At 43.6% G+C, this 27,803-nt stretch overlaps 1 protein-coding gene across 1 annotated transcript; it reads right to left on the minus strand.

Annotated features, from left to right (window-relative positions):
• Positions 1 to 39: 39 nt before the first annotated feature.
• Positions 40 to 27,426, minus strand: Mns1 (meiosis specific nuclear structural 1). Its single transcript, XM_042687971.1, has 12 exons — positions 27,328 to 27,426; positions 26,234 to 26,347; positions 13,113 to 13,608; positions 12,214 to 12,441; positions 8,959 to 9,086; positions 7,107 to 7,209; positions 6,154 to 6,383; positions 5,446 to 5,662; positions 4,965 to 5,072; positions 4,016 to 4,273; positions 2,019 to 2,144; positions 40 to 446 (listed from the first exon to the last, which is right to left on the minus strand). Exons 3-12 carry the CDS (start codon positions 13,299 to 13,301, stop codon positions 354 to 356), a joined length of 1,680 nt encoding a protein of 559 aa, XP_042543905.1. The 5' UTR covers positions 13,302 to 13,608; positions 26,234 to 26,347; positions 27,328 to 27,426; the 3' UTR covers positions 40 to 353.
• Positions 27,427 to 27,803: the final 377 nt, after the last annotated feature.

The following is a 27,803-nucleotide window of genomic DNA, read 5'->3' on the forward strand; positions in this document are numbered from 1 at the left end:
GCTCTATTACTGTGATAATAATTAATAAAAAAAAACATGTTATAAAACAGCAAGAATTTAATTTTGACTCTTTCTTATAAACTATACTTGGAAATACTGTATATTCTAGAAGAGGAAGGCAGACTAGGACTCTACTATCCATAGCTTAGAGTCCCGATCTTCAGGTTATCAGTATAATAGTAACAAAGTAACTTTACAAACAAAATAAATTTAATTTTTATCTCAAAATGGTTTAGGAATTAGGAAACAGAGCAAGATATTCCATTGATCTGCACAGTACTAAACTGTAACACAGCTTACACTGCCACCTAGTGGTAGCACACAGAACTATATTTTACCACATTTGGCCAGCGTCAGTTTGCTGCATGGAATTGACTCATTGTCTTATATGTTTTCCTGAACTCTTCTCCAAGCAGGTCGAGATCCTCCTCTTTTTTAAATACTCCCTACAAGAAAAATGCTTTTAAGTGCCAGAACATTTTACTAAATGCGTTTTAACATGTTCATAAAGTTAACATGCAATCTATTCAATAGGAAACACTGGTTAATTTCCCAAAAATTACGACTTGCTACATGTATGGCATTCTCTCAGGCTGACCGAGTTTCCTAACTGACCAGCTCCAGGGTAGAAATGTGTCATAGGGATTGGTGCTCTTCTGCTTGGAGCTTCAGTTGCCTGGAAGGAAATGCAATGTACCTTTGGCCCTCCGTTAGGATAGCTCTGCCACATGCTGGGAGGGAGGCAAGGGGAAGAGGCTGCACTTGGCTATGTTCCTCACTCCACGCTTGGAGTGATGCATTTCAAATGCCTGTAATCCTAGCTACTCAGGAGGCTGAGATCTGAGGATCTCGGTTCAAGCCAGCCTGGACAGGAAAGTCCGTGAGACTCTTATCTCCAATAAGCCACTAGAAAACCCAAGTGGTGCTGTGGCTCAAGTGGTAGAGCGCTCGCCTTGAGCTGAAGAGCGCAGGGACAGCGGCCAACCCCAGAGTTCAAGCACCACGACTGACCAAAAAAAAAAAAGCCTGCTTTTTCTTTCTCATACAGTATATGGCAAAAGACTCTTTCAAACAAAATCAAGTATTTACCTTGCAGCCTAAAGGACTTAATGGATAATCAAGGTCATTTGGGGCCACTGGGATCTAAAGGCTCAAGGTCATTTGGGGACTTGAAGTTTGTTAAGTCCTTCTTTTTCTTCCCAGTTATTTCCTCCACAAAAACACTGGAGCACAAGGAAACTCTCAGAACCTATTTTAATCTACCAATCACACATGGATCTTATCGTTAGTACATTGCTTTGTATTATATGTAACCATAAGACTAAGGTCCTGTGGCCAGGCAATACTCAGAATACTCCAGTAATAGAAATCCAAAATACACACTGTCCCTGAGCTCTTTTACCCAAGGTTAGCGCTCTTTGAGCCACAACGCCATTTCTGGTTTTCTGGTAGTTAATAGACTTTCCTGCCCAGGCTGAATTTGAACCCACTCCTCAGATCTCAGGCCCCTAAGTAGCTAGGATTTATGGGCATGAGCCACCAGTGCCCGGTGTGAAACTCATTTTAAATAGTCACAGTGGGTCTCAAGTCTATATGAAATGTCACTCTTCTGGAGTTTTGTTTTTTTTTAAACAACTGAGGCTATCTACTAGCACCTAATTACTCCCGAGCACTTCTCACCTATACCCAGCCCTGGTGTCACTGATCACAACGCTTCCACACAGAGCACTGCAAATGCTCTAGCGTGGTGTGCTTTTAGGTCTCCTGTGCTAACAGGAAGAGGAGGAGAACCTCCCCAGTACAAGTACGTAGCTCCCATGTACCTCTGGGTGTCACAAGCAGCTCCATTTGGGAGATGTTTATTTAAAGGGACCCAGGGCTCAACACCTGATGAGGATTTGCCCTGCTGCTTGCTGCTGCAGACAGGGCCACCAGCAGGTGACCTCCTTGTCCTCAGCGGCCACGTTTACTTCTGTGCTAGTGGTCCCAAAGACTGCACCTCTAGCTGACTCACTGACCTTAGGGAGATAGCCCAGTAACTTGGCAGCGTGCTCTTTGAGAAGTTTCAGCCTTTCTTCTTCAATGATGGTGTTGATGTAGCCTTGCTGCTTCTGCTGCAGCTGCCACTCCTCCAGTTCACGTTGCTGCATGAGAAACGCATGCGTTAGCTGTCACGAGATCCACTGACTGCTCGTCAAGTTTTAAAAAAGAAAAGATGCTAAAAAGTTGATGGTTCAAAATATACTAGTGTTTATCTCATACATTGTGTTCCATGTAAATACATTTTACATCCATATATAAAAGGTGAAAGTTACAACAATAGTAGTTATGGGTGGAATGTTTTGTTTTTTGAGGTGCTAGGGCCTTGTGCATGCTAACGAGCACATCCCAACCCTTATGACTGAACTTCTAGGTCTTCGTATTGAAGAAGTATTCAAAGGAGTGCCTAATAAATTCATGAAGCATGTATGGAATGCTCACCATATGCCAGGTGCTACAGTTCTCAGTGTAACCAAAAGAAAAGAATCAAAGAGGGAAGAGCCATTAAATAGTCTCACACAAGCAAACGTTCTAGCATGAGAACTCAAATTTCTCAGAAAAGATTCTCAACACTTGTAGCTAACCTTGTCAAAACTATGCCATAAACTGCAAATGTCAGGACTTAGCCTAAGGTTTTAGGACTTAGAGGGACTTGGGAAATGATATCCAAACAAGCTTGTTAGATAGCCAACCCCTCCAAGTTGTTGGAAAAACAAATAGATGCAACAGCCATCTCCAGTGCCCCTTAAAAGCAGAACTCCTCATGTGAGTATTTTTGTTGACCATAGAATTAGATGGGTTGGACAACAAGAGAAGTGTGCCCACGGAGAAAAACACTCACCACCAGTTCTTGAATCAAGGGTTAAGCTCCTCCTGGTCATCTCTAAGAGGAAGCAAGGTAGCAAAATCTACCATGAAATTGTTCTACCTCACCTATTTCTTGAGAGCACAATTCTAAGGCTTCCACAGGCATGAGTGTCGTATGGTGTCTTCTGGGAGTGTTTTCGGGTACCTTTTATGATGTCTTCTCTTTGCTGCTTAAAACATGAGGCTGAGGAGAGCTGCCCCCACCAGGGTTATGGTGAAAAGCTAGACAGGGCCTGCAATGCTGAACACTGGGGAGTGCGGCCTCCACTCCAGCCTCAAACCTCCTATCTCCATCTAGACTGTCATTCAAGAGAGCATGAGACCACCGAAGCCATGGCTGACTTGATCCTCGCCTTCCAACCACACCTAACCCTAACTGGCTCATCACTCCTTATAAAAGGATCAAAGAAGAAAGTTTCCTAACTTTGTAAGAAAAGCAAAGGCAATAGATTTTTGCCCAATGATGCAGTCTTCCAGTGGGTCACAATATAGGATTTCCCTTCTTAGGACATAGTAAAACCGTTTTATCAAGAAAATTATCCGGATTTAGTGTAAATGGTTTAGGAAAGTATGGAAACAATCTGCTATTTGGGACAGATGCTCCAGAGCTCTGATGGTAGGAAATGATCCTCTGGTGGTTTTCAGAATATTTTTGTCTACAAATGTTTAGAGGAAGACAGAATTGTGAGTAGGTACTTAGAACTATCTCTGAACTGTAAAAAGCAGTGTTCAAGTCTAGGAGGACTGGACAGGGTGAGGATGAGCTGTGTCACCACAAAGGTCTCTCCTTGTCCTGGTTCCTGCCACACACCAGGAGCTGAGGCCTATAATCCTAGCAACTCAGGAAACTGAGATCTGAGGATCAAGGTTTGAAACCAGCCTAGGCAGAAAAGTCCCTGGGAGACTCTTACCTGCAATTAACTACTAATATTACCCATTCATTAAAGATGGAATGCATAGTAGTTCCTACTAGTCATAGCCTTATGTCTTCTCCCTCCTCTGTGGAGGTAGAAGATAACCATGTCTCTCCTAGTCTGACGTGGAGTGATGAATGAACAGTGCAGCCGGCTGCTGTTAAGGGAACCCCCCCCCACCCCCAACCTCTGACCTTGTCTGCAATGAACTGTTTGCGCCGCTCCTCAATCAGTTTCTCCACTGCCCGCTTGTGTTCCAGCTGCTTCATCCTCTGCTTCTGAACATTCATCAGTTCTATGCGGTCATCCTCGGCGAGCTTCGCTAGCATGGCTTTTCTGAAGCTCTCCTCTTCTTCTTTTGCGGCTTGTAGTACAAGTTCTCTCAGTGCCATTTGGTCTTCAAAATCTTGCTTCAACTCTTTTTGCTTTCTCAGTTTATCTTCTGCTTCCTCCTAAGCAAAAAAGTTACCATTTCCTTGCATTGCATTTCTAAGGGAAGAGTAGGAGAGGCTGGGTGTGGTAGTACATGCCTATAACCTTGGCTAAGGGAGGAAGACTTTGGGTTTCAGGCCAGCTTCAGCTATCTATTGAGCTCAAGGCCAGCATAGTTTATAAGGTAAGATCTTATGTTAGAAAATGAGAGGTTTCTATATTCAGTGTGCAAGTTCATCACTGCCCCCAGCTCCTTTCCAATCTCACTTCACCTCTTTCCAGCCTTGTAGCTATAGAGCATTTAATTTTTCCATCACTTGATTTTATTTCACATGTATGTACATGCCTGATCTGAAAACAAACTTCCAGGGGACATACTTTTTTTTTTCTTTTTTAGTACTGGGTTCACAGTAATTTACATTTATTTCTGTGCTGATACTGGGGCTTGAACTCAGGGACTGAGTGCTGTCCCTGAGCTTTTTGCTCAAAGATACTGCTCTACCACCTGGGCTGTAGTTCCATTTCCAGCTTTTTTTGTGGTTAATTGGAGATAAGACTTTCAAGGGTTTTCCTGCCTGAACTGACTTTGAACCTCAACCCTCAGATTTTAGCCTCCTGAGTAGCTAGGATTACAGACAGGGTGAGTCGCCAGAGTCTGGCTCAAACTTACATCCTTGTCTTGGTGCTCATCCCCCAATCTCTGAAACTTACTTTGAGCTTCCTCGTGCACATCTCGGCCCACTCTTCCTGGTATAGCTCTTGACGCACTTGTTCCAAATCGTCACGTTGCTGCAACACTTCTTCCAATTTCTGAGCTGCCTATTAAAAAAAAATTATAGAGCTCAAATTAGAGAGATATTTCAGAATTTCAAAGCTCCTACAAAAATGGTTATAGTTTGTGTGTGTGTGTGTGTGTGTGAGTGAGAGAGAGAGAAAGGGGGAGTGGGGGAGGGAGAGAGAGAGAGAGAGAGAGAGACAGATGCAGAGACAGAGAGTGTCCTGGGGCTTGAACATAGCTTCTTTTGCTCAAGGCTGGCACTCTACCACTTTTGAGCCACAGCTCCAATTTTGCCTTTTTGCTTATTAAATGGAGAGTCTTATGGACTTCCCTGCCCGGGCTGGTTTTAAACCACAATCCTCAAATGTTAGCCTGAGTAGCTAGGATTACAGGCAGAGCTGGTTATCTTAATACCTGTTTCTGAAGATGTAGCCTTTTCTTCTCATACTCTTGAATTTTTGCAATTCGCTCTTTTTCTCTCTGCTGCTGTATCTCAACAAACTCTATGATTTTTTTGTTTTCTTCTTCCATCTCCTCACGTTTCTTATTTTTCCAGAGAGTCTGCTCTTTCTGAAACTCTTCAATATACTTACGGGTTGCATTCATTTTTTCTAACTTGTGTTGCTTTTCCCTTAAAAAAATAATAGGGGTTATAGTTTCACAGTTAATACAAATAATAAAGTAGAAAAATAAATTTCAACAAATACTGGGGGAAAAACATCTTTCCAATCGATAGTCTAGTCATTTATTAATGCAATTCTCATTTTGAATAAGTACTATGTGCTGCTACACATCATGTGATCCCTGGGTTTTCTCTGGGAAAATCCTACAGATCTCTAACCTGCTGAAGTTTTCAGCCTCTCATTACGGAAAGACTAAAGACCACAACCTCGTGACACTCCAAGTGTCCCAAGGGAAATTCATAGACAACCTGTCCTCCAGCCTGTAATATGGTTTACCTTTAGTAAAACCAAGTCAGTCACTTAACAGCACTTGCCCATTATCACATGGGATGAAGAGGAGGAGCTGGGCTCTGTGCATGTGCCTGGCCCCCACGCAGCACACCTGCCACGCACTAACCTTTACAGCACACCCAAGACCAAGGTCAAGTCAGGAACTTACAGCTCATCTTCTTCACAGATCTTCCTCATGATCTCATCAATCATGAGTTTTTCCTTCAGCAACTGCTCATAAGCGGCTTGCTTTTTCCTTTCCTGTTCTTCCAGCTGCTTCTCCAGCTCAAACTGGTACTGAGCCTTTTCTTTGTTCCGTCTGTCCTCGGCGGCGCTCTCCTCCGCCAGTGCCCGCTCGTATTCCTCCTTCATGGTTCTCCCTATTTCGGCATCACGTTTCTGATATTTAAGCAAAAGGCATTTTTGCATTTGCAAAATTTACATTTTGCATCTGAAGAGATCAGAGTCTGTGACAGGACAAAAATGCTTTCCTCTGGCTATGAGATCAAATGTTGGGTCTGGAAGGGATGAGCAAGAAATCGGACCCTTGGAGCTGTGCTGTAATCCAAAACTTTGAGGACGTCATACTGGGAAGGGAGATCGAGTCTAAGTTCAAGTTAGTTAGTAACATTGGAATTCTGGTAGTTTACAACTTAAAGTCAATCCTAGCTACTCAGGAGGCCGAGATCTGAGGACTGCAGTTTAAAGCCAGTGCAGGCAGGCAAGTCCATGAGACTCTTTATCCCCAACTTATCAACAAAAAGCTGGAAACTAGAGCTGTGGTTAAGTGGTCAAGCACCAGCCTTGAGTGTAAAAGCTGAGACAGCACCCAGACTCCAGGTTCAAGCCCCAGGACTGGCACACAAAATTTAAAATAAAAAAATGTAAAAATCTTAACATTCTAAAATAACATCATCATGCTAATTATTACACTATATTGGTTTGTTAAAAAATAAGAAGTTAGCATAGAGCAGCCTGGGAGTTACTGGGGCCCTGGAGGCTTTGACAGTCAGGTGAACGTGTTTCATAGGCAGTCACTGATGGTGTGTGATAAAGATCTAAAAATCTCAAGATCAAAAAAGGAAGCTACAAGAATAAAAAAAAAGACTGAAATCGCATTACCATTTCCTCATATTTCATGGCGTCCCTCTCCACAATCTGGGCTGCCCTCTCTTTATTCATATAAGCCGCTTTTAATTTCATCTCCAGTTCTCTGAGCTCAAGACTGAGGGAAAAATATGAAGTTAAAATTGATGGTAAGAGAATTAAACCTCCTAGAAAGTTGACCATAATTTTTATTTTCTCAAAGACAGTATACAACCTGTATCATAAAAGAAGGAAGTTCATTATGTTTCATGGATTTAAGCTGTATATGCTTGAGGATTGGTCTTTTTTTTTTTTGGGTCCGGTCGTGGGGCCTGAACTCTGGGCCTGGGCATTGTCCCTCAGCTCTTCAGCTCAAGGCTAATGCTCTACCACTTGAGCCACAGGGCCACTTCCAGCTTTTTTCCTTTTGCTTATATGGTACTGAGGAATTGAACCCAGGGCCTCAGGCATGCAAGGCAAGCGCTCTACCACTGAGCCACCTTCCCAACCCCGGTCTTTTTTTTTTTTTGGCCAGTTCTGGGGCTTGAACTCTGGGCCTGGGTGCTGTCCCCGAGCTCAAGGCGGGCACTCTTCCACTTGAGCCACAACACAATTTCTGGCTTTTTTGAGTGTTTTATTGGAGATAAAAGTCTCATGGACTTTCCTGCTTGGTCTAACTTTGAACCGCGATCCTCAGATCTCAGCCTCCTAAGTACCAGGATTATAAGTGTGAGCCACTGGTGGCCAGCTGTTCCTAGTTCTTATTTTTATATCTCCAGATGTTTTACTCTTGAAATATATATCTCAGTCACCTAGTCTACAATGCTAGAGCAGAAAGCTCAGCTAGGGGCTCACACCTGCAATTCTGGCTCCTCAAGAAGCTGTGACCTGAAGAATACAACTTCAAAGTCAACAGAAAAGTCTTTGAGATGTCATCTCCAAAATAACCATCTAAAAGCCAGGCTGGAAGCATGGTTCAAGTAGTAGAATGCAGCTGAGCAAGCAAGGCAAATGAGAGCACTGGCACTCTGTTTAACTCTATCAATGAATTAGACAAAGACATGAGAAAATATTTTTTTTCATCCTCAGAGGATAAAAAGCCAGGAGTGATAGCAAACCATGATTGGAGAATGGAATCCAAAGAGACAGCCTGAGACAATATACAGATATTGAGGGTAATTTTAATTTCTTACAATAGGGACTAATAATCCCTTAAACAATCGAGCTGGTTTATTTGTTAAACAAATAAATAACTACTAAGGCTCAGAAGGGTTCCTGACTATTCCATAGAAGTGCTATACAATTCCGATAAAATGCAATAGATGTCAAGGTAAATTGCCAGTATGTTCAACCACACAAATACAGGACAGACATTCTGTTGGCACTAAGTTTCTATCAACAGTGTGACATGGCTCTCCAGCACAGCATTAGGAAATCGACTTTAGGATTCTACAAATCTATTTTATAATAAAAGGTCAATTCCAATTTATGCTTAGAGGACAGACAGTCTGATGTTTTGTTGTCACTGTAAATGTTTATACTGTATCTTCCATGAATGCAATTTGTTTCCTCAAATTAAAACTTTTGGATGGACTTAGGTGCGAGTGGCTGACATCTGTAATCCTAGCTACTCAGGAGTCTGAGATCTGAGTATTTTAAACCCGGCCCAGGGAGACACATCTGTGACATTCTATCTCCATGTGACCAGCAAAAATGCTAGGTGGGAGGCATGGCTCCAGTGCTAGAGCACTAGCCATGAACAAAGTTGAGAACACAAGGCTCCAAGTTCAAGCCCTGGTATGGCACAAAAATAAGGAAAAGAATAAAGAAACCCATGAAAGTTTCACAGTAAGTACAAGGCAAGCAGAATTAACAGAAACCAAGATACCTGCTCTCTCTCACTTGCTGCCGCATTTTCTCATCCTTCAAGCTCTCATGTTTCAGTTTTGCCAGTTCCTGAGCCAGTTTCTCTTCTTGTTCAAGCTGCAGTTCCCGTATCCTCCTGTTTTCTTCTGCCTGAATAAAAATGAGAAGTGTTTGTCCTCTAACATCAAATCAAAATGCATCCCAGCTAACACCTCAATCTCAGCCTTGGGAGGCTATCTACATATACCATGCTTAGATTTTTCTGACCTGCAGAAACTGCTGGAGGTTCACACCTGTAATCCTAGCTACTCAGGAGGCTGATATCTGAGGATAGCAGTTCAAAGCCAGCCTGGGCAAGGAAGTCTGTACGACTCGTAGCTCTAATAAGACACCAGAAAACTAGAAGTGGCGCTGTGGCTCAAACTGGTAAAGAGCTAGCCCTTAGCAAAAGAGCTCAGAGACAGCACCCAGGCTGACTCTGGATATAAGCCCAGGTGAATGCTTGGCAGGATCTGTTAGAATGAAGGAGCCACGCTGTCCCACGGAACTCTGTGATCAACACTGGTGTCCCTGAAAGTAGAGGAACCCTTGTACTCCATGCACCTCCAGAAGGGAGCCAAGGCATGGGCAGAATCATCTGTAAGATGTTCGCAGAAAGACCTGCAACTGAATCCAATCATGTCTTAGAACTAATTTCCCTTTAAAGGAAATATAAAGGAAAAAGGCACAAATAAAAGGACCCACAAGGAAGCAAATAGGAAAAGACAGATTGTAGGATATTGTGTAAAACAACTAGCCTAATTTATTTCAACAAGTTATAAACATGTAGTATAGCAAAGCGTGAAGGCAGGGCTATTTTTGCTTTAGAGAGCCTTAGCAGTAAACAAGTATGCTGTGTGAACCTTGCTAGGTTCTAAAGCAGATTTTTTTTTTTTGGCAAGATGGTGACATTATGGCATTCCACGGAAGGAAATATCTCCCCCCCTTTTTTTTCTCTTTTGTCAGTCCTGGGGGCTTGACTCAAGGCCTGAGCACTGTCTCTGAGCCTCTTTGTGCCACTTCCAACATCCATATTTTGTTAGATGAATAATCAAGTATACACTCAAGTATGAATGGAATACTGTTATATCTGGAATTTTCTCTTTTTTAATTTCATTTTTTTTAATCTTTAACTAGTTATGCAAAGTGGTTGCTATCCAACAAAGTTATATATGAATACAATAAATTCTGAATGTCACCCCTTTCATCATGGAACTGTCTTTTAAAATTAAAGACCATAAGATTAAAAAAAAAAAAAAAAAGGAAAAGCCAGGTACTGGTGGCTCATGCCTATAATCCTAGCTAACCAGGAGGCTGAGAGGTTCAAAGCTAGCCAGAGCAGGAAAGTCTGTGAGACTTTTTTTTTTTTTTGGGTCCAGTTGTGGGCCTGAACTCTGGGCCTGGGCGCTGTCCCTTGGCTCTTCAGCTCAAGGCTAGCGCTCTACCACTTGAGCCACAGCGCCACTTCCGGCTTTTTTCTTTTTGCTTATGTGGTGCTGAGGAATCGAAACCAGGGCCTCATGCATGCAAGGCAAACTTTCCTGCCCAGGCTGGCTTTGAACCATGATCCTCAGATCTCGGCTTCCTGAGTAGCTAGGATTACAGGTGTGAGCCTCCAGCACCCAGCTTGTGAGACTCTTTTTTTTTTTTTGGTTGGTCGTAGGGCTTGGGCGCTGTCCCTCAGCTCTTCTGCTCAAGGCAAGCGCTCTACAGCTTGAGCCACATCACCACTTCCAGTTTTCAGAGTGTTTTATTGGAGATAAGAGTTTCACGGACTTTCCTGCCTGGGCTGGCTTTGAACTGTGATCCTCAGATCTCAGCCTCCTAAGTAGCTAGGATTACAGGAGTGAGCCACCGGTGCCCAGCTTGTGAGACTCACATCCAATTAATCACCAGAAAAACAGAAGTGGCTCTGTTACTCAAGTGGTAGAGCGCCAGCCTTGAGCTGAAGAGCTGAGAGACAGTGCCCAGGCCCAGGGTTCCAAGCCCCACAACTGACAAAAAAAAATTATGTGTGATTCATAAAAAATAAGTTTTTATGTGAAGAAAGTATTCTTATATTTTGTATCTGAATATACTTGTACATCCAGCATTGTAGGATGGAGTGCTTTCAAGTGGTATTCATCCCTCTGTGTTCCTTAAATTCCTAGAGCTTAGGCATGACCTTTGAACTTTGAGCAAGCAGATCCTGAAGTGTTTTCTTTTTTTTGCTTTGATTAGGCCTATGCTTTCTTTCCCCAAGTTGACCTCCTCTCCAAAGAATTTTTTTTTTTTGGGGGTAGGGGGGTCAGTCGTTGGGCTTGAACTCTGGGCCTGGGCGCTGTCCCTCAGCTCTTCAGCTCAAGGCTCTACTACTTGAGCCACAGAGCCACTTCTGGCCTTTTCTGCTTATGTGGTACTGAGGAATCGAACTTAGGGCTTACATGCATGCAAGGTAAGCGCTCTACTACTGAGCCACCTTCCCAGCTCTTAATGTTTCCCTTTTAAACTATTTCAGGAGCTGTACACAAATACCTAGTGCTTGAATTCTCCAAGGCAATATTTCAAAAATTTTTAAATGTATAAACTTATGCTTAAACATAAACACTCATGTTCTGTCATTTAATAGTTTTTACATGTTTAACTTCAGTAAGTAAAAGGCATCCTTAAATTTTTGTCCTCAGAAACAACATGATTGTCCTTATACGGTGAAAACTGTGGAGGGGAACAATTAAGAATTTCATATTTATGGTTAAAGAAATCTAAATGTTATATGGGTAATCATAACTACTCAGGAGGCTCAGATCTGAGGATTTCAGTATGAAGCCAGCTAGGGAAAATTCTTGATATTCTCATCTCCAATTTACTTCCTTTGGTGAGAGTGGAGCTGTGGCCTCAAGTGGTAAAGAACATTAGCCTTGAGCAAAAACAGCAGGGGAAAGCACCCAGGCTCTGATCGAGCTCTAGCCCCAGGACTGACACCCCCCACCCCAAAATGCTTACCAGGCAACTTGTGTTATAGATAAAACATGAAAAATAAAAGCAACCTAGCTCAGGTTCTGCAGCTAAGATCTAGCAGCCCTCAATTCAAAGGCAGACAGCTAGCCCCAAGTCCAGTTGGTTCTCTGCCACTATCCTGGCATTCCCTAACCTGAAGCTGTTCTCCCTTTACTTAATTCCACCATTAGCAGTTGTTTTTTTTTTTAATTTCAAGATATAAATAAATGAAGAAAATATAACGATGAATACTAAAACTTACTTTCTGGATGGCTTCTTCCATATCCAACTCAAACTGTTCATTCTGTAAGATTCGAAGGAATCTCTTGTGCTCGAGTCGCTCATCATTGTCATTCTGCACCTTCTGGTTCTTGATTTGGCGCTCTATTACTTTCAGTGCTTCTATATTCGATATTCTGGAGTAATTTTCATCTACTAATTTCTGGTGCCTTTCACTAAAACTCAACTTTCTTTTGGGCTCCTTTGAGGCCTAGAATGGGAAAACAAAAGTATGTATACTTCAATATGACAAATGATACAAAAATAGGCAATGGTAATTTTCTTGGGCTCTCTAAGCCCAGACTATACCTAATTAAAAAAATCAGTATATTGATGTGTCAATTAAATAGATATTAAAAATTCCCGTTTTATAGATGGGACATGGAAAGTAAAATTAAGTTAGAGTGGCTCAAATGGTAGTGCACCAGCTTAGCAAGGACCCAATTTACCCAAGTTCAAACCCAATTTACACAAACACACAAAGTGAAACCTACACCAAAGGTTTAGCAGCTTGTGGTCAGCAGCAGTAGTACAAAGGCAGATCTGTGCAGACCCGGCCTTTGGGGACAACTCTGGAAATGCGCCTGTGCCCCTCCCTGCACCTCCCACCCTCACCTCACCAGGTCCTCAGGGGACAGGTCAGGTTTCCTAACATAAAATAAATCCACCGAGTTCACAGGACAATGCTCTCCCGGGCTCGGGTTTCCGCTCCTGCGCACAGGTCCCCACAGGACCTATGATTCCGATGGGAAGGCCAACACAGCGTCCCCAAACCAGCCTCAGAAGAACACACAAGCCCGTTTCCCGCTGAGATCTCGGACCAGGCATTTCAAATCTCATTCCGAGGCGGACGGACGGTTTGGAGTCCCGGCCCCAGCTCACCCTGGGTGAAGAAACAGTCCTGGCCCGGAGCTCCGCCGCCATGGCTGCCGCCGACCGCGCGAACGCTCCGCTCCTGTTTACGCGGTGTCCTGGCAACGGCACCCGTGAAGCACGCCGCCTCCCATTGGACGGCGCAACATCCAATCGGCACTGAACTTCCTTGGGGCTAGGCAGAGCAGCTGCTTCCATAGGCCTAGGCTCGACGGGCGGGAAGTTCCCACCGCGTGGCCTGCCCCGGGCCTGGGCGGGCTGTAAACGCCCTCCCTTCCCCCCAACACCCCAGCTGCTAAACCCTGTGGCTTAGGAGCCATGGTGAGCCCCGTGGAAACGGTTTACCAAGAAAGAGTTGAATTCTTGGCGTCCTGCATCCTCCAGGCCTGTTCTGCAGGGGCTGATGGCTGGGAGCCCTGGTCCTGGGCCCTCCTTGCTGAGGCACTGTGCGTAACCGGTGAAAGAAACCCCTTTCTGGACCTTACTCTACCACACGGTCCACGTCCTGGGGAGAGCGAAACAGATGCGTAATGGGCAGTACAGTCCGTTTTAAATGGAGAAATTTAAGCTCGAGAATGGATCCCAGGGCTGGGAGGGTGGCTCAGTGGTAGAGCGCTTGCCTAGCATGCATGAAACCCTGGGTTCGATTCCTCAGCACCACAGACAGAAAAGGCTGGAAGTGGCATTGTGGCTCGAGTGGTAGAGTGCTAGCCTTGAGCAAAAGAAGCTCAGGGACAAGTGCCCAGGCCCTGAGTTCAAGCCCCAGGATTGGCACAAAAAAAAAAGAAAAAGAAAACAAAAGAGAATGGATCCCAGAAATTAGTCAGACAGATTGATTTTGGAGATGATGCACTTGAGAAATCTTGCCTAAATTAAATTTGGTTTTTGAAAGTTCTTTTCTCTCACATCCTTTTTTTTTTTTTTTTTGGTCGGTCGTGGGGCCTGGGCGCTGTCCCTCAGCTCTTCAGCTCAAGGCGAGCGCTCTACCACTTGAGCTACAGCGCCACTTCCGGTTTTCTGGTGGTTTATTGGAGATAGGAGTCTCATGGTCTCTCCTGCCCGGGCTGGCTTTGAACCGCGATGCTCAGATCTCAGCCTCCTGAGTAGCTAGGATTACAGGCGTGAGCCACCAGCGCCCGGCTTTCTCACATCCTTTATAACCAGGAAAAAAAAAATCCATGACGTTTTTGGATCCATAGTAGAATTGAGGACAAAGGCTAAATAAAGCTAAAGCAGCAGCACTCTGAGATCTGGAGAAAAAGAATCCAGAAAGTACCAGGCAAAAAATCTACTTGGCAGAAAACAGAAGGTCTGAACTCGTGGGAGCAGTTGAATGTTGATTTTGAGAAAATGTTATGGGTTGAGTGGGGACTAGCTTGAGAGAAACTACCTGGGCACAATCTGAAGGAGATCCCTAGCTTTACACACACATTGAATCTCTACAGACTCCTCTATACTTCCAAAGGAAGTGTATGATACCAGAGCCTAACATATCTGACTTCTGACACCTCTATCTTTCCTGTAACAACTCAGTGGGAAAGGGAGTTAAGACCATTTTATCTATAAACCTAATACTCCAATTTTCCCTCAGTTCTGCTTTAGCTGCCCCTTGCAGATTTTGATATTTTGTATTTTTACATGCATTTTAAATGTTCAAATTTCTTTCATCTTTGAGCTATTCAGAAGGGTTTTTTACTAACTTTCCAAATTTAACAGATTATCCCCTTATATTTTTTACTTCTATTTTAATTTCACAACAATCAAAGAAGATACTTCATATAGCTTTACAGTTTTCTGGTGGTTAATTGGAGAGAAGAGTCTCATGGACTTTCCTGCCTGGGTTGGCTTTGAACCTCCATCCTCAGATCTCAGCTTCGTGAGTAGCTAGAATTACAGGCATGAGCCACTGGTGCCTGGCTTCATTTTTCTTAAGCAGTAAGATCCAATTGATTTGTTGGCAACCAAATGAAAAATGGTTGTGTGTGTGTGTGTGTGTGTGTGTGCTGGTCTTATGGCTTAAGTTCAGGTCCTAGTTGCTGTCCCTGAACTTTCTTTTTTTATCAAGGTTGGCACTCTACTACTTGAGCCATAGCTCCATTTCTAGATTTTTGGTAGTAAATGTTTTTAAGAGTCTCATAGACTTTCCTGCCTCAAGTCTCAGCCTCCTGAATAGCTAGGATTACAGGTATGATCTACTAGCAACCAGCTGACAAATTATTTTGCAAAGATTCAAGTCAACCTTCTCTCCTGAAATGTTACTACTTGCACAACAGACATCTAAATCATACCTACATATTTTTGTTAAGAAATATTTGGAACTTAAAGACAGTTCATTAATCAAATATTCAAAGTACCTCAACTCACCAATATAAAGATTATCATTTTATCAGGCAGTTAAATATACCAATACCATTTGTTTCTTAGAAACATGCAATTAATATTTCAGAATACTATAAATATAAGTGACAGTTTAACTACATTAATGATCTGGATTCACCAATATTTGTTTAGCCTGGACATAATAAAGCTTACCAATATAATAAAGGGACAAAATCAGGCAGGTCAGACAGAAGCTATGGAGCCAGTGAGACAGAAGGTGAATTTTTAAGGGACAGGTGTGACATGGATTGAATGAGTGCAAACCTAAGCAGCAAATCTAAAGCCAGCAATTCAACAGGATTCTGACCAGGTAGAGCTGGTGTTCTTCTTGGGCAGAGTGCTTGCATGGGTATGGACAAAAGGAACAAGTAGACTTAGCAAAAAAAAGCCTCTCCTATTAAGGTAATGGCATCCTAACAAGGAGCAGGTGCAAAAGCAATCTATGATAGTGACCTATGGAGGACCCTGGTGAGCGCTGGGAGGAATGTAGTCTCTGTAGTGAGAATGGAGACGGGAAATAGGTCTACGGTAATGTATTCAATGAATAATAATAACTCCTAATAACAAAACAGTAGCATTGCAAAGCATTTGCTTTGACTCTAAAGGGAATGTGAGTTATAGCTCCTTATTTCCAATCTATCTGTGGGGATTACAGAAGGATTTTGACAATCGAACAGGTAGGTTTTCCAAGGAAAGGATCTTGGAAAGAGAAGCCTAGCTGTTAGTTCTATTTTTAAAGTTAATAGATATCTAGGACAGATTAAAGTTTACAGGAAAACTGGAATACACTGAATTCTTCTATCTCCCAGTTTGCCCTATTATTTGCCTTACACATCAGTGCAGGACCTAAATTATTGCTGCTGTACATCGCAGTCTGGGGTTTACATTATAGGTTGCTGCTGTTGGTTCTCTTCAGTTCTAAAGTTTTGATAAATGCATAATGTCATGTATCTGTCATTACAGTATCATCTGCAATAGTTTCAGTATAGTAGAAATTCTCTATGCTCTATCAATTTATCCCTTCTTTCCTCTCCAGTCTCAAACCCTTGGGAACCCTTGGCCTTGCTCCCACCTCTTCTATACTCCTGCTTTTTCCAGTCATATATTTGAAATAATAGAGTAGGTAGCTTTTTCAGCCTGGCTTCCTTCCTACAGCAATACGTATTTCTTACGTTCTTTCCAATTTTTTTTTGTGTGTGGTTAGATAGCTCATTTATTTTTTACGACTGAGTAATATTCCATTGCATGGCACTTTACAAAAGTTATTTTTGTCACAAATGGTGCTTATTGTTAAGAAGAGATTTGTGTCCTTCACCAGCATGAAATCTTTGGTTCATTTCCCTTTGGAAAATGGCTTTTTACTTAGAGATATCTATTAAAGGTCTAAAGTACAGAAGAGAAATAAATTTTCTTAATAATAAAGGATGAGATATTGATGAATGTTTTCCAAAAGTGCTAACACAACAGGGCTGGCCATATCAGAGTTGTTGGCCTTACCTAAAAAATGTTAGTAGGTATATAGTACAACTTGTTTCTAGACTGAACATTCTTTCCAAAAATTGTATTGCTTTATAAAAGGAAGCAATTAAAACAAAGCCATTTTTTTCTCTTTCATTCAGAAAAATGCCCCAATCTAATCTAATTTCCTGCAGCTGGACTCCACCTGCAAATGATGGTTTAAGTGCTCTGAACATCACACACTTATCTTTTACATATTGATAATGTCATTTTTCATTTCCTCGACATGAAATCCCACAGGGAATAATTATGCTAATAAACCTTAATGATTCTTGCAAATAAATGATCAAACCAAATTGCTACTGTTGATTTATATTAATGGATGCCTTTAGGATGAGATTTGCCAGTATGGCACTGCTTCTTGAATCTCAATTTATCTTATTTAGCTGGAGACTGTACAGAGTTTGCTAAATGGATGAAGTGTTTCAAATATAATGTGTTTGTGCAGTTTTTGCACTTCATAATGTTCAAGCATTACCATTGTGCCTTGTGGCAAATCTTCCCTTAATGGTTTCATTGGAGATGACTTCCTTTGACTTTTAATCTGTCCTATGGCAGTTGAAAGGCAAGACTTTCTAGTTGGTTCAGAATCAGTCAGTTTCCATGTGCTGAAATCGGATTAATTCATGAAGGCAAATACAATCTGTTCCAGGAGATTTGACAGCCATAATCTGGAATTCCAATTGACTATAGGATTCTGTGTCCACATGTTATATTGAAGTTTGAAGGGCAAAAGGACATGGAGAAATGGCTCATCTGTCACTAGATTAGTGACATGGCGTGGTGGCTCTCACAGTCTCTCTTGTTCTTATATCCTAACCAAATCTGCGAGGCTTGATAAATTCTAAAATAGTATTGGAAAAGAATGATGCAATTGTTTGACCTTTATTTCTGGGCTTGGGAAATTCTACATTGTTTCCCCCCTCAAAAAAAATCTTAGGTAAATTTATGGGATATCTCCCTCAGTGTCTGAGGCCTCTCTCGACCCTGTGTACTTTTCTCAATCATTGAATCAAACAGACACTTGGGAGTATTTTCACCTGACTGTCCCAGTCTTCCTGACGAGTGTAGCCTAGTGAACCAAAGGCACCACACCACTCTTTCCTGGGCACACTCCACTCTTTCATCCCATTAATGACCAGAAAAATATACATTAACGGTATGCCATAGATCTCTAACACTACATACAATAAAATATGCAATGATGTTTTACATAGCATTTATAGAATAATAATTACTAATTGAATATCCAGTACTAGTTGGTTTGTGTCTGTATCAAGAATAATTACATTTTCTCAGAGGCAAAGATTTCCTCATTTTGGAACTGTAGGCAGTGCTAGGGGAAACTGAGGCAGACACAATAGTAATGTTTAGAAAGAAAAACAATAGAAAGAAAGGCAACATAGTTTTGATCTTACTATTAGAAGTGATCATTGCCAAGGTACCCAGACAGATCAGCAGGTACCTTCATGGGATAAGGGATTTGTTGATTTAGCAAGCCTATCTTTCTCCCTGGAGACAGTCGGTAAAATAACTTAGTTTTCCACTTGGTGACTTCTGATCATATATCAATGACACGTTAAACACAGATGAAAACCCTGCATATTATTAAAACTGCATTACCATAAGTGTCTCATTCTATGAGGTATTGTTAGGAGGAAGACAGAAGGACCAAAACAAGCTGACTGTGACCTAGAAAGAAACATCAGTTATAAAAGTAATAGTGGCCAAGGGCCGGTGGCTCACGCCTGTAATCCTAGCTACTCAGGAGGCTGAGATCTGAGGATCGTGGTTCAAAGCCAGCCTGGGCAGGAAAGTCCGTGAGACTTATCTCCAATAAAACCACTAGAAAACCGGAAGTGGCACTATGGCTCAAGCTGTAGGGTGCTTACCTTGAGCTGAAGAGCACAGGGACAGTGCCCAGATCCAGAGTTCAAGCCTCACAACCGACCAAAACAAAAACAAAACAAAATAACCAGCTAAAAGCCAGGTTGGAGGTATGACTCAAGTGGTAGAAAACCAGCCAGGGAAGCAGACCCCAGGACGGGTCCCCCTCTCAAAAAAAACTAAAAATTTTCTTAAGGACTGAGAGCCACAAATGATAAGAATAAATAAATAGTGATAAATGCAACTGACAAACCAAACCAAACCCAAACCACTGCTGTCAAGCCTTCACCAGCAGAAGAGCCAGGTTCTTTATCAGGAAGCCTTCCTTCTTTGGCATCAACCAGGGCAGTCGCTACATTCTGCATCAGCTAGGGTCTTCTGAGAAGGAAATGCCAGATGGCGTTGGGTGGTCGAGAGAGAAAGGGAGAAGGGGACAGGTCTGACACCTGTAGGAGGAGGCAGCTCAGTCTGCAGCACAACTCTGAGAGAGACACAACTCTGAGGAGACACTTCTCATGGGAAAGATACTATCCGGGGCCAAGACTCCTGGCTCTCACACGCTGGCTGTGCTCGTGCAATGCCTAGGGGGTGCTCAGGGAGAGACTGGTCAGGGACACAGCACAAATGCAGATATGCTGCCAAGTTCCCTTAAGGGCAGACTTGAGCAGGACCCTTCAGAGCTGCCACAAGACTCTCCCACCTGTCTACAGGCTACCATTTCTCCTGATGCACTCAGATATCAACGCTTGTTATGACTGCTGTCCCCCAAACTCCTAGAAATGCTCCACTCGCTACCTGCTACCTTGCTTGGCCCGTGAATCCGGGAGGGCTGGCACACTGCTGCCAATCCACAAGTCTAATTTCCCAGGAATCCATGCACAGCTACAGCGCAGTTCCCAGAGTTCCCTGGTCAGGTATGCAAATAAGGACACGGTCTGTCCCCAGTCTCCTTCTGCAATGCTCACTGGGAGAATATAGTGCAGAAAATGCCTCAGATTTGAATGATGAGGATTAGAAACTTGCAAGGAAACATTCCTGAGATGAATAGCCAGGTGTTTTATGAATGGACACAGTGTTCAAATATCATCTCACAATAAAACCCACAGAGACTCATAAAAGCTGAATCCATTTACGGGGTATAGTAAAAACAGACACTATCTTCGACCTTGAAGAAGTCATTTAACCTCCCAGACACTTCCTTCCTCCTTGATAAAAATGAAGAGGGTGGGCTGGTTGATCCTTGCGGCTTCTTAAGCACTAACATTCTATGAAATAAAAGTCAACTTGGAGATTAATTGGGTTTCTGAGCCTGGAGCAATTAATTACACTGTCGCTGCCCTTTAGCTGCGCTGCCTCAGAAGAAAATTAGATGCAACCGACAGATTGTCATCCGCACCAACTCATGGTAATTTCTAAGTCCAACATTGTTTGTGAAAAGCTGCAAATTAATGCTTTCTTAAAAAGGGTTCAATAGTGTTTGGGGCAAGGAAGGTGACCTGCTAGACAAACGGTAATGCCAAATTCCACTCTTCCTTTTTTTTTTTTTTGGTGTCAGTCCTGGGACTTGAACTCAGGGCCTGGGCACTGTCCCTGAGCTTTTTGCTCAAGGCTAGCACTCTGCCACTTGAACCACAACTCCAACTTCTGTTTTTGTTTCTGTTTAGTGGAGATAACAGTCTCATGGACTTTCTTGCCCAGGCTGGCTTTGAACTGTGATCCTCAGCTCTTAGTCTCTCAAGTAGCTAGGGTTACTGGCATGGGTAAGAATAGGTTTAATGACATTGTCATGTGTTGTTTGGGGAAGTTCATGGGAGTGAGGTGGGGGGGTGTTTAACCTGGAGAATAAACTGTCTAACCGCTGAGCATGCTCACTCTAAAACAGAGCATGAGTCGGGCAGCGCTGGCTCATGTCCGTAATCCTAGCTACTCAGGAGGCTGAGATCTGAGGATTGTGGTTCAAAACCAGCCCAGGCAGGAAAGTCCATGAGACTCTTATCTCCAATGAACCACCAGAAAAAAAACCAGAAGTGGAATTTTGGCTCAAGTGGCAGAGCATTCGCCTTGAACTGAAGAGCTGGGGGAAAGAGCCCAGGCCCAGAGTTCATGCCCCACAACTGACAAAAACAAAACAAAACAAAACAAAACCCAGAGTATGTTAAAGTAGAAATGGATATATTTTATCTTTCTTGTGATCATTAATAACTGTAGTTTATTGTACTTGATATTCTCTTGGATACAATGCCCAGGGATTTGATTTCGCTGCTCTCTGATTTTTCTGCTGTCTCTCAACACATGGTGATTATTTCTTTAGGTTTCTGTAATTCTTATAGTGAGTTCATTTTTAGAGAAGATTTAGTTATGGGAACACTGTGAAGCTACCTTGCACTTAACATCTCTCTAGGATTTTTTATTTTTTATTTTTTGGGTCTGGTAGTGGGGCCTGAACTCTGGGTCTGGGCGCTGTCCCTCAGCTCTTCAGCTCAAGGCTAGCGCACTCTACCACTTGAGCCACAGCGCCACTTCCGGCTTTTTTCTTTTTGCTTATGTGGTGCTGAGGAATCGAACCCAGGGCCTCAGGCATGCAAGGCAAGTGCTCTACCACTGAGCCACTTTCCTAGCCCCTCCGCAGGATTTTTTGATGGTGGTGGTTCTAGGATACAGCTATGTAACTAACTCAGGACCACTTTTCTAAATGCTAATACCTAGGCTGGTTTTTCTGTTCATCTGAGATATCTAGGACAATTTGTGGATGAAGAGAAAGCAATGAAAATAGGAAACAGAAACAGTATGCATGACAATTACGTTTTTAAGTATCACAAGTCAGTAAGCATATCTGGTTAGCAGATGTGAATTTTGTAAAATATCTGTCTCTGTGCCTGGTCCTTTAGCCATTTTAACACACTGATATCTGATCTCACTGAATGATATCAGATGATATCAAATTCTCAGTGCCAGAAACATCTGTGCAACTTCAGGTAAAAGCTGCAAAAGGTTATTTGTAGTTAGATCCTTACCTTACAACATATTTTTTTAAAAACCCTCAAAAACATGCCAAAATAGATTAAAGGCTTAAGCATAGGAGTTAAGCTTTTCGAAGCATTGTCAACAGCCAGGAGTACCAAGGGACACAGAGCTGGCACTAATAGTACCTGGTACCAACTCCTAGCTCCAAGCATTTTGGATAAGAACAGTTCTGATAAGAATCTGTGATTTGCCAAATGTTTGCTCGGAAATGAGCAGAAATTACTAAATGTAACCCCTTGCTTTTTCATGTCTATGACTTTGCAGAAAGATAAAACAACATGAGGGGCAGCATAGTCTTATTCCAGAGATGAAGCTTGCTATGATGAAAGAACACTGTAACAAGTGGGTCTGTTTGTGTTATATACTGGCCCAGCCTGAATATAAAATCCACACTTGCCAGGAGCTGGCAGCTCATGCCTGTAATGCATGCCTGTAATCCTAACTATTCAGGAGGCTGAGATCTGAGAATTATGGTTCAAAGCCAGCCCAAACAGGAAAGTCTGTGAGAATCTGATCTCTAATTAACCACCAAAAAGCTAGAAAGGGAGCTAAGGCTCAAGTGCTCAGGGATAGTACTCAGGCCCTTAGTTCAAGCCCTGGGACTGGGACAGAAAAGTAAAAGCAACATAAAGCCCACAGTCATGTTTTTACCCGATCACTGGCACAACCAGAATCCATTTTCCCCTTGTGGGCTGTCTCAGTTCTATTCCCACTTCTGAGCTACATACAGAGCACATTAATTTTCAATTATGCTTACTCAGGGCTCCAATCTGCAATTCTTACCTAGGCAAAACTATAATGGGGATTCTGAATAATTAGCTCCTGCAACATTACCCAGGCTGAGGGGTTCTGTTCACTTATTTCAAAGGAAACCCATGAGATTTCAATGAGTCTGCAACATTAATGAGAGGAGGATTTCATCTTTCTAATTAGCCAGACTGGCCACTGCAGATGGCTAAGAAACAGCCCCAGGATATTCTATGAATTTGTCACAAAACATTAAATAAGAACGGGAACAACAATGATGCTGAAAACAACACTGCACACTGGGCACTGGTGGATATTCAGGAGGCTGAGATCTGGAGCACTGTGGTTCAAAAGCCAGTTTGGGTAGAAAAGTCTGCAAGAATCTCATCTCTAATTAACCAGTAAAATGCTGGACTGATGGCATGGTGTACTCAATAAATTACTCAATAAATGATTGAGTACCAGCTTTGAGCAAAGAAAGCTGAGCAAGAAGAGCACAAAGAGCCTGGCACTGGTAGCTCACGCCTGTAATCCTAGCTAATCAGGAGGCTGAGATCTGAGGATTGCAGTTCAAAGCCAGCCCGGGCAGGAAAGTCCATGAAACTCTTATCCCCAGTAAACCACCAGAAAACCGGAAGTGGCACTGTAGCTCAAGTGGTAGAGTGCTCGCCTTGAGCTGAAGAGCTGAGGGACAGTGCTCAGGCCCAGAGTTCAAGCCCCATGAACTGACAAAAAAAGAAAAAAAAATAAAGAAGAGCACAAGCCCTGAGTTCAAGCCTAAGTATTGGCATAAACCCCCCCCCCCCCGGGAGCAAAAATAAAACAAAGACACAAACAAAAAAACTTCCACTGCATATGATTACAGCACACATTAGAGAGAAAAAGGGAAAGTGTCCCAGAGCAGAGCATTAAAAAGCAAAGATTCCTCAGGATCAACTCTAACTCCATGGAGATTCAGTGGAGAACTTTTCTATCTACTTTGTCTTAGCTGTAGATGCACTAGATAAAGTTAGAAATGAAGAAGTGAGGGCTGGGAAGGTGGCTCAGTGGTAGAGCGCTTGCCTTGCATGCCAGAGGCCCTGGGTTCGATTCCTCAGCACCACATAAGCAGAAAGAAAAAAGCCGGAAGTGGCGCTGGGGCTCAAGTGGTAGAGTGCTAGCCTTGAGCTGAAGAGCTGAGGGACAGTGCCCAGGCCCAGAGTTCAGGCCCACAACCGGACTCAAAAAAAAAAAAAAGAAATGAAGTGATGTTACTATGGAAACACATGTAATAGTTATCTGTCCACAGTCCCGAGCTGTTGACCACCTCCAGAAATTACTCTTGGAGTAATTACTCGCAGAGTTAAATATTAATTACATCGTGTCTACACGTTGCCCGACAGGTCTGAAGTGGCTAGCTCCTGTGTCTGAACTATGAGTTGATCTGGCATTCCACAGCTCTCTCCATAGGAGTTGGAAGGATGAGAAAGTCTGGTCCTTCATTGTCCATTCAGAGTGATCCAGAGATGGGCTGGTCCAGGACCTCCCCATTCCCAGGGCCCACATCCTCACCCTACCAGGCCAGGAGTCAAGCAGCTGCTCCCTACAGTTTCCAATCTCAAGCTATTGGAGCAGATGTCACCCCACCAGTCTTTTTTTTCTGCTGGTCGTGGGGCCTGAACTCTGGGCCTGGGTGCTGTCCCTCAGCTCTTCAGCTCAAGGCTTGAAGACACAGCACCACTTCCGGCTTTTTCTGCTTATGTGATGCTGAGGAATCGAACCTAAGGCCTCATGCATGCAAGACAAGCACTTTACCACTGAGCCACCTTCCCAGCCCCATCCCACCAGTCTTTATATTCCATCCAATACCACCAAAAATTCTAGGCGAGGAGTTTTTAAAAAGAACCCAAATAGGTGGGTAGCAGCGGATCACAGCCGTAATCCTGGCCATTCAAGAGGCTGAGATCTGAGGATCTTGGTTCAAAGCCAACCCAGGAAAGGAAGTCTGTGAGACTCTTATTTCCATTTAACCAGCAAAAAGCCAGAAACACAACCGTGGTTCAAGTGGTAGAGTACTAGCTTTGGGCAAAAATAAACAAAAAACTTCAGGGACAAGCCCCAGAACCACCACACACATACACACAAATAAATAAACCAAATGTTCAGAGAGCAGAGTGGGTCTAAATGGACATTTCAGGCTAAGGTGAGAGGTATTACCCCATGACATGAGCTGCAAAACAGTTGCAAAGGGACAAAGAGTAAATTGGAGAAATCCTAGTTTACATCCTCACCTCAAATAGCATGACAGGAAATAATGTGAATTATAGATCTACTAAAGTTTGGACTCATTTTGCTGTCTATAAATGTTGTCCTAAGATCTGGGACACAGGAACTTAAGAATTAAAAGATATAAAGGGTGGCGCATACCTGTAATCCTAGCTACTGGAAACTCAGAGCTGAAGATGGAGGTTTGAAGCCAATTTGGGCAGGAAAGCCCATGAGACTCTTATTTCCAATTAATTACCAAAAAGTTGGAAGTGAAGTTGAGGCTCAAGTGGCAAAGCACTTGCCCTCAGCATAGTGGTTCAGGCCTTGAGTTGAAGCCCCTGGGCTGACACAAAAACCACACTGAGATTCCATCTTACCCCAGTAAAGAATGGCCATCATCAAGCAACAAATATAGCAGAGATGTGAGGAAGAAGGAACCCTATTACACTATTGGTAGGAATATAATCAAGTACAACCTCTCTGGAAGGCCATTTGGAGACTCCACAGCAACTAAACATAGAACTTCCGCATATCCAGCCATACCACACTTGGGCATCTGCTCAGAACATTACAAGTCAGGATACTGACTTGCACATTCACATTCATTGCTGCACTTTTCACAATAGCCAAGTTAAAGACACAGCTCAGATGCTCTACAATGGACCAATGGCCCATATATATTTATATGTATACGTGGAATCAATATACACACATGTATACATACATATATGCATACATGTATATGTATATTGACATATATGCATATAAACATAATGGTATATATATGTATATACAAATATGGAATTTTACTCATCCATCAGGGAGAACAATATTGTCATTTGCAGAGAGATGGACAGACCTGGAAAAAATTAAGTGAATTAAGTCAAGCTCAGCGAGACAAATGGCCTGTTTTCTCTCATGTGGAACTTAGACCTAAATTATAAATACATACTAAATTATACAGGGGTCATATGCATATGCACAAACAAACTGACTGCAGTATACTGTACGCAGGGGAGGATTCCAATGGTGCTAACTCTTCTAACAACTAAGGGTTTGACAGAATGAATGTCAGGAAGCTGAAATGTGTTGGTTAAATCAAGGGGAGAGAGAGCAGACCAGTGGAGAGAGGAAGGAGTGAATACAGTCATAGTACAAAATGTACATAGGGAACTTGAGGAGATGGGTGGGGTTGGGAGAGGTGGGGGAGAAGGGTGGAAGGAGTGACACTGATGGAGATTCACTGCTCTTATAAACTGATTTGTTCAATCAACCAACTTGTACTTGAAGACAGTTAATAAATTAATTAATTAAAGAAATGGCCTTACCAGCACCTGCCGAGCTCAGAGGTGAGGACAAAGCACCAGGAAGATTCTACAACTTGCACAGTGTCTGTCACCTGATTCCAGTGAGGCTGAAGGCAGGAAGGAGACAGAGAGGGTCTGGAAGGAAGAATGAGGAGGAAATTGTGGGCCCAGCACTGCAAAGAGAAGTGCATGATGGCCAGCACCCCTTTGTGTCTGTCTCCCCATATCTCCCAGGGGAATATGGAAAGGAAGACATACTCCTGGGAAGATGAGCTCTGACTTGTGTCATACTCATGGGAAGATGAGCTTTGACCAAAGTGCCTGGTGTCTGGAGCCGGGTGAGCAGACTAGATTGAAGCTAGACCTGAGATGGAAGCTGCCACTGGGTAAAATCAAGAGTTCATCAGACAAGGGCCAGACAGGGCTTGTGCCAAGCAGAGTGTTGTGGAGTGCCAGGTCTGTTGTCTGAGTGGATCACCCCACTGGCTTTTTTTCTGTAATAGGCCCAACCAGGCTCCCTCCATAGGAAGGAAGAGGTGGCAGCACGCCTGCTTCCTTTTCAAGGGCAGAGGGTGACCTTGCAAAGGGTGTGTGTGTGTGTGTGTGTGTGTGTGTGTGTGTGTGTGTGTGTGTTGGGTCTACAGAGTTCCTAAGATTCGTGGGCCAGTGCCATCTCCCCCTGTCTTCTCTCCCAAGCCAAACCAGGCCTGTGGCAGGAAGCAGAGAGCAGTGTGTGTGTGTGTGTGTGTGTGTGTGTGTGTGTGTGTGTGTGTGTGTGTGTGTGTGTGTGTGCGTGCTGGGTCTTGTGTGTGTGTGTGTGCTGGGTCTACAGGTGTCCTAAGATGCGTGGACCAGTGCCATCTCCCCCTGTCTCTCCCAAGCCAAACTGGACTAGAAGTTTCCCTCAACTTGTGGGGTGAAGGCTAACAGGGAATGCAGGAAACCAAGAATCAAGAGGAGACAGAAATCTCGTTGGGGTGAGGGGTGTGGGGCTGGGGGTGGGGGGTGTGGGGCTGGGGGTGGGGGGTGTGGGGCTGGGGGTGGGGGGTGTGGGGCTGGGGGTGGGGGGTGTGGGGCTGGGGGTGGGGGTGGAGGGGGTGGGGTTGGAGGGGTACCTGGGGCCGGCCACGTCCAGAGGAGCTGTGGGTCCAGCAGAGGGAAGCATCCTTGGGCAGCCATCCCCCGGAGGCTGAATCTTGAGTCCATTTTGTCCTGCAGCGAATACACGACCTGAGACGGAAATAATCTGTAAGAGCAGAGACAGGTGTCTCACAACTTCAGAGACGGAGAAGCCTCCCTGTCCTGCGAGGGCCCGCGGGGCCGGGCACCTCCTGCCTCCGCGCACCGCGGAAGGAGGGAACCGCACCTTGCAAAGGGGCCTAACTGCTTCCTTATATAGGGAACCAAGTCTCGCGATAGGACACCAACTCGCCCGCTAGAGAACCAACTCTCGCGAGAGCGAACCGCCTCTCACCTTGGTGGCCTTCACGTGGCGCCCCTGGAGCCCTTCGCGTCTCCGCTCCGCTGTCTCGGAGGGACACAGAGCTCTTTGGACCCACATGGACACCCCCCCTGGCTCGGCGTGAATGCA

This window comes from Dipodomys spectabilis, unplaced genomic scaffold (genome assembly GCF_019054845.1).
Source record: "Dipodomys spectabilis isolate Male_0828 unplaced genomic scaffold, ASM1905484v1 ptg000108l, whole genome shotgun sequence".
Lineage (NCBI taxonomy): Eukaryota > Metazoa > Chordata > Mammalia > Rodentia > Heteromyidae > Dipodomys > Dipodomys spectabilis.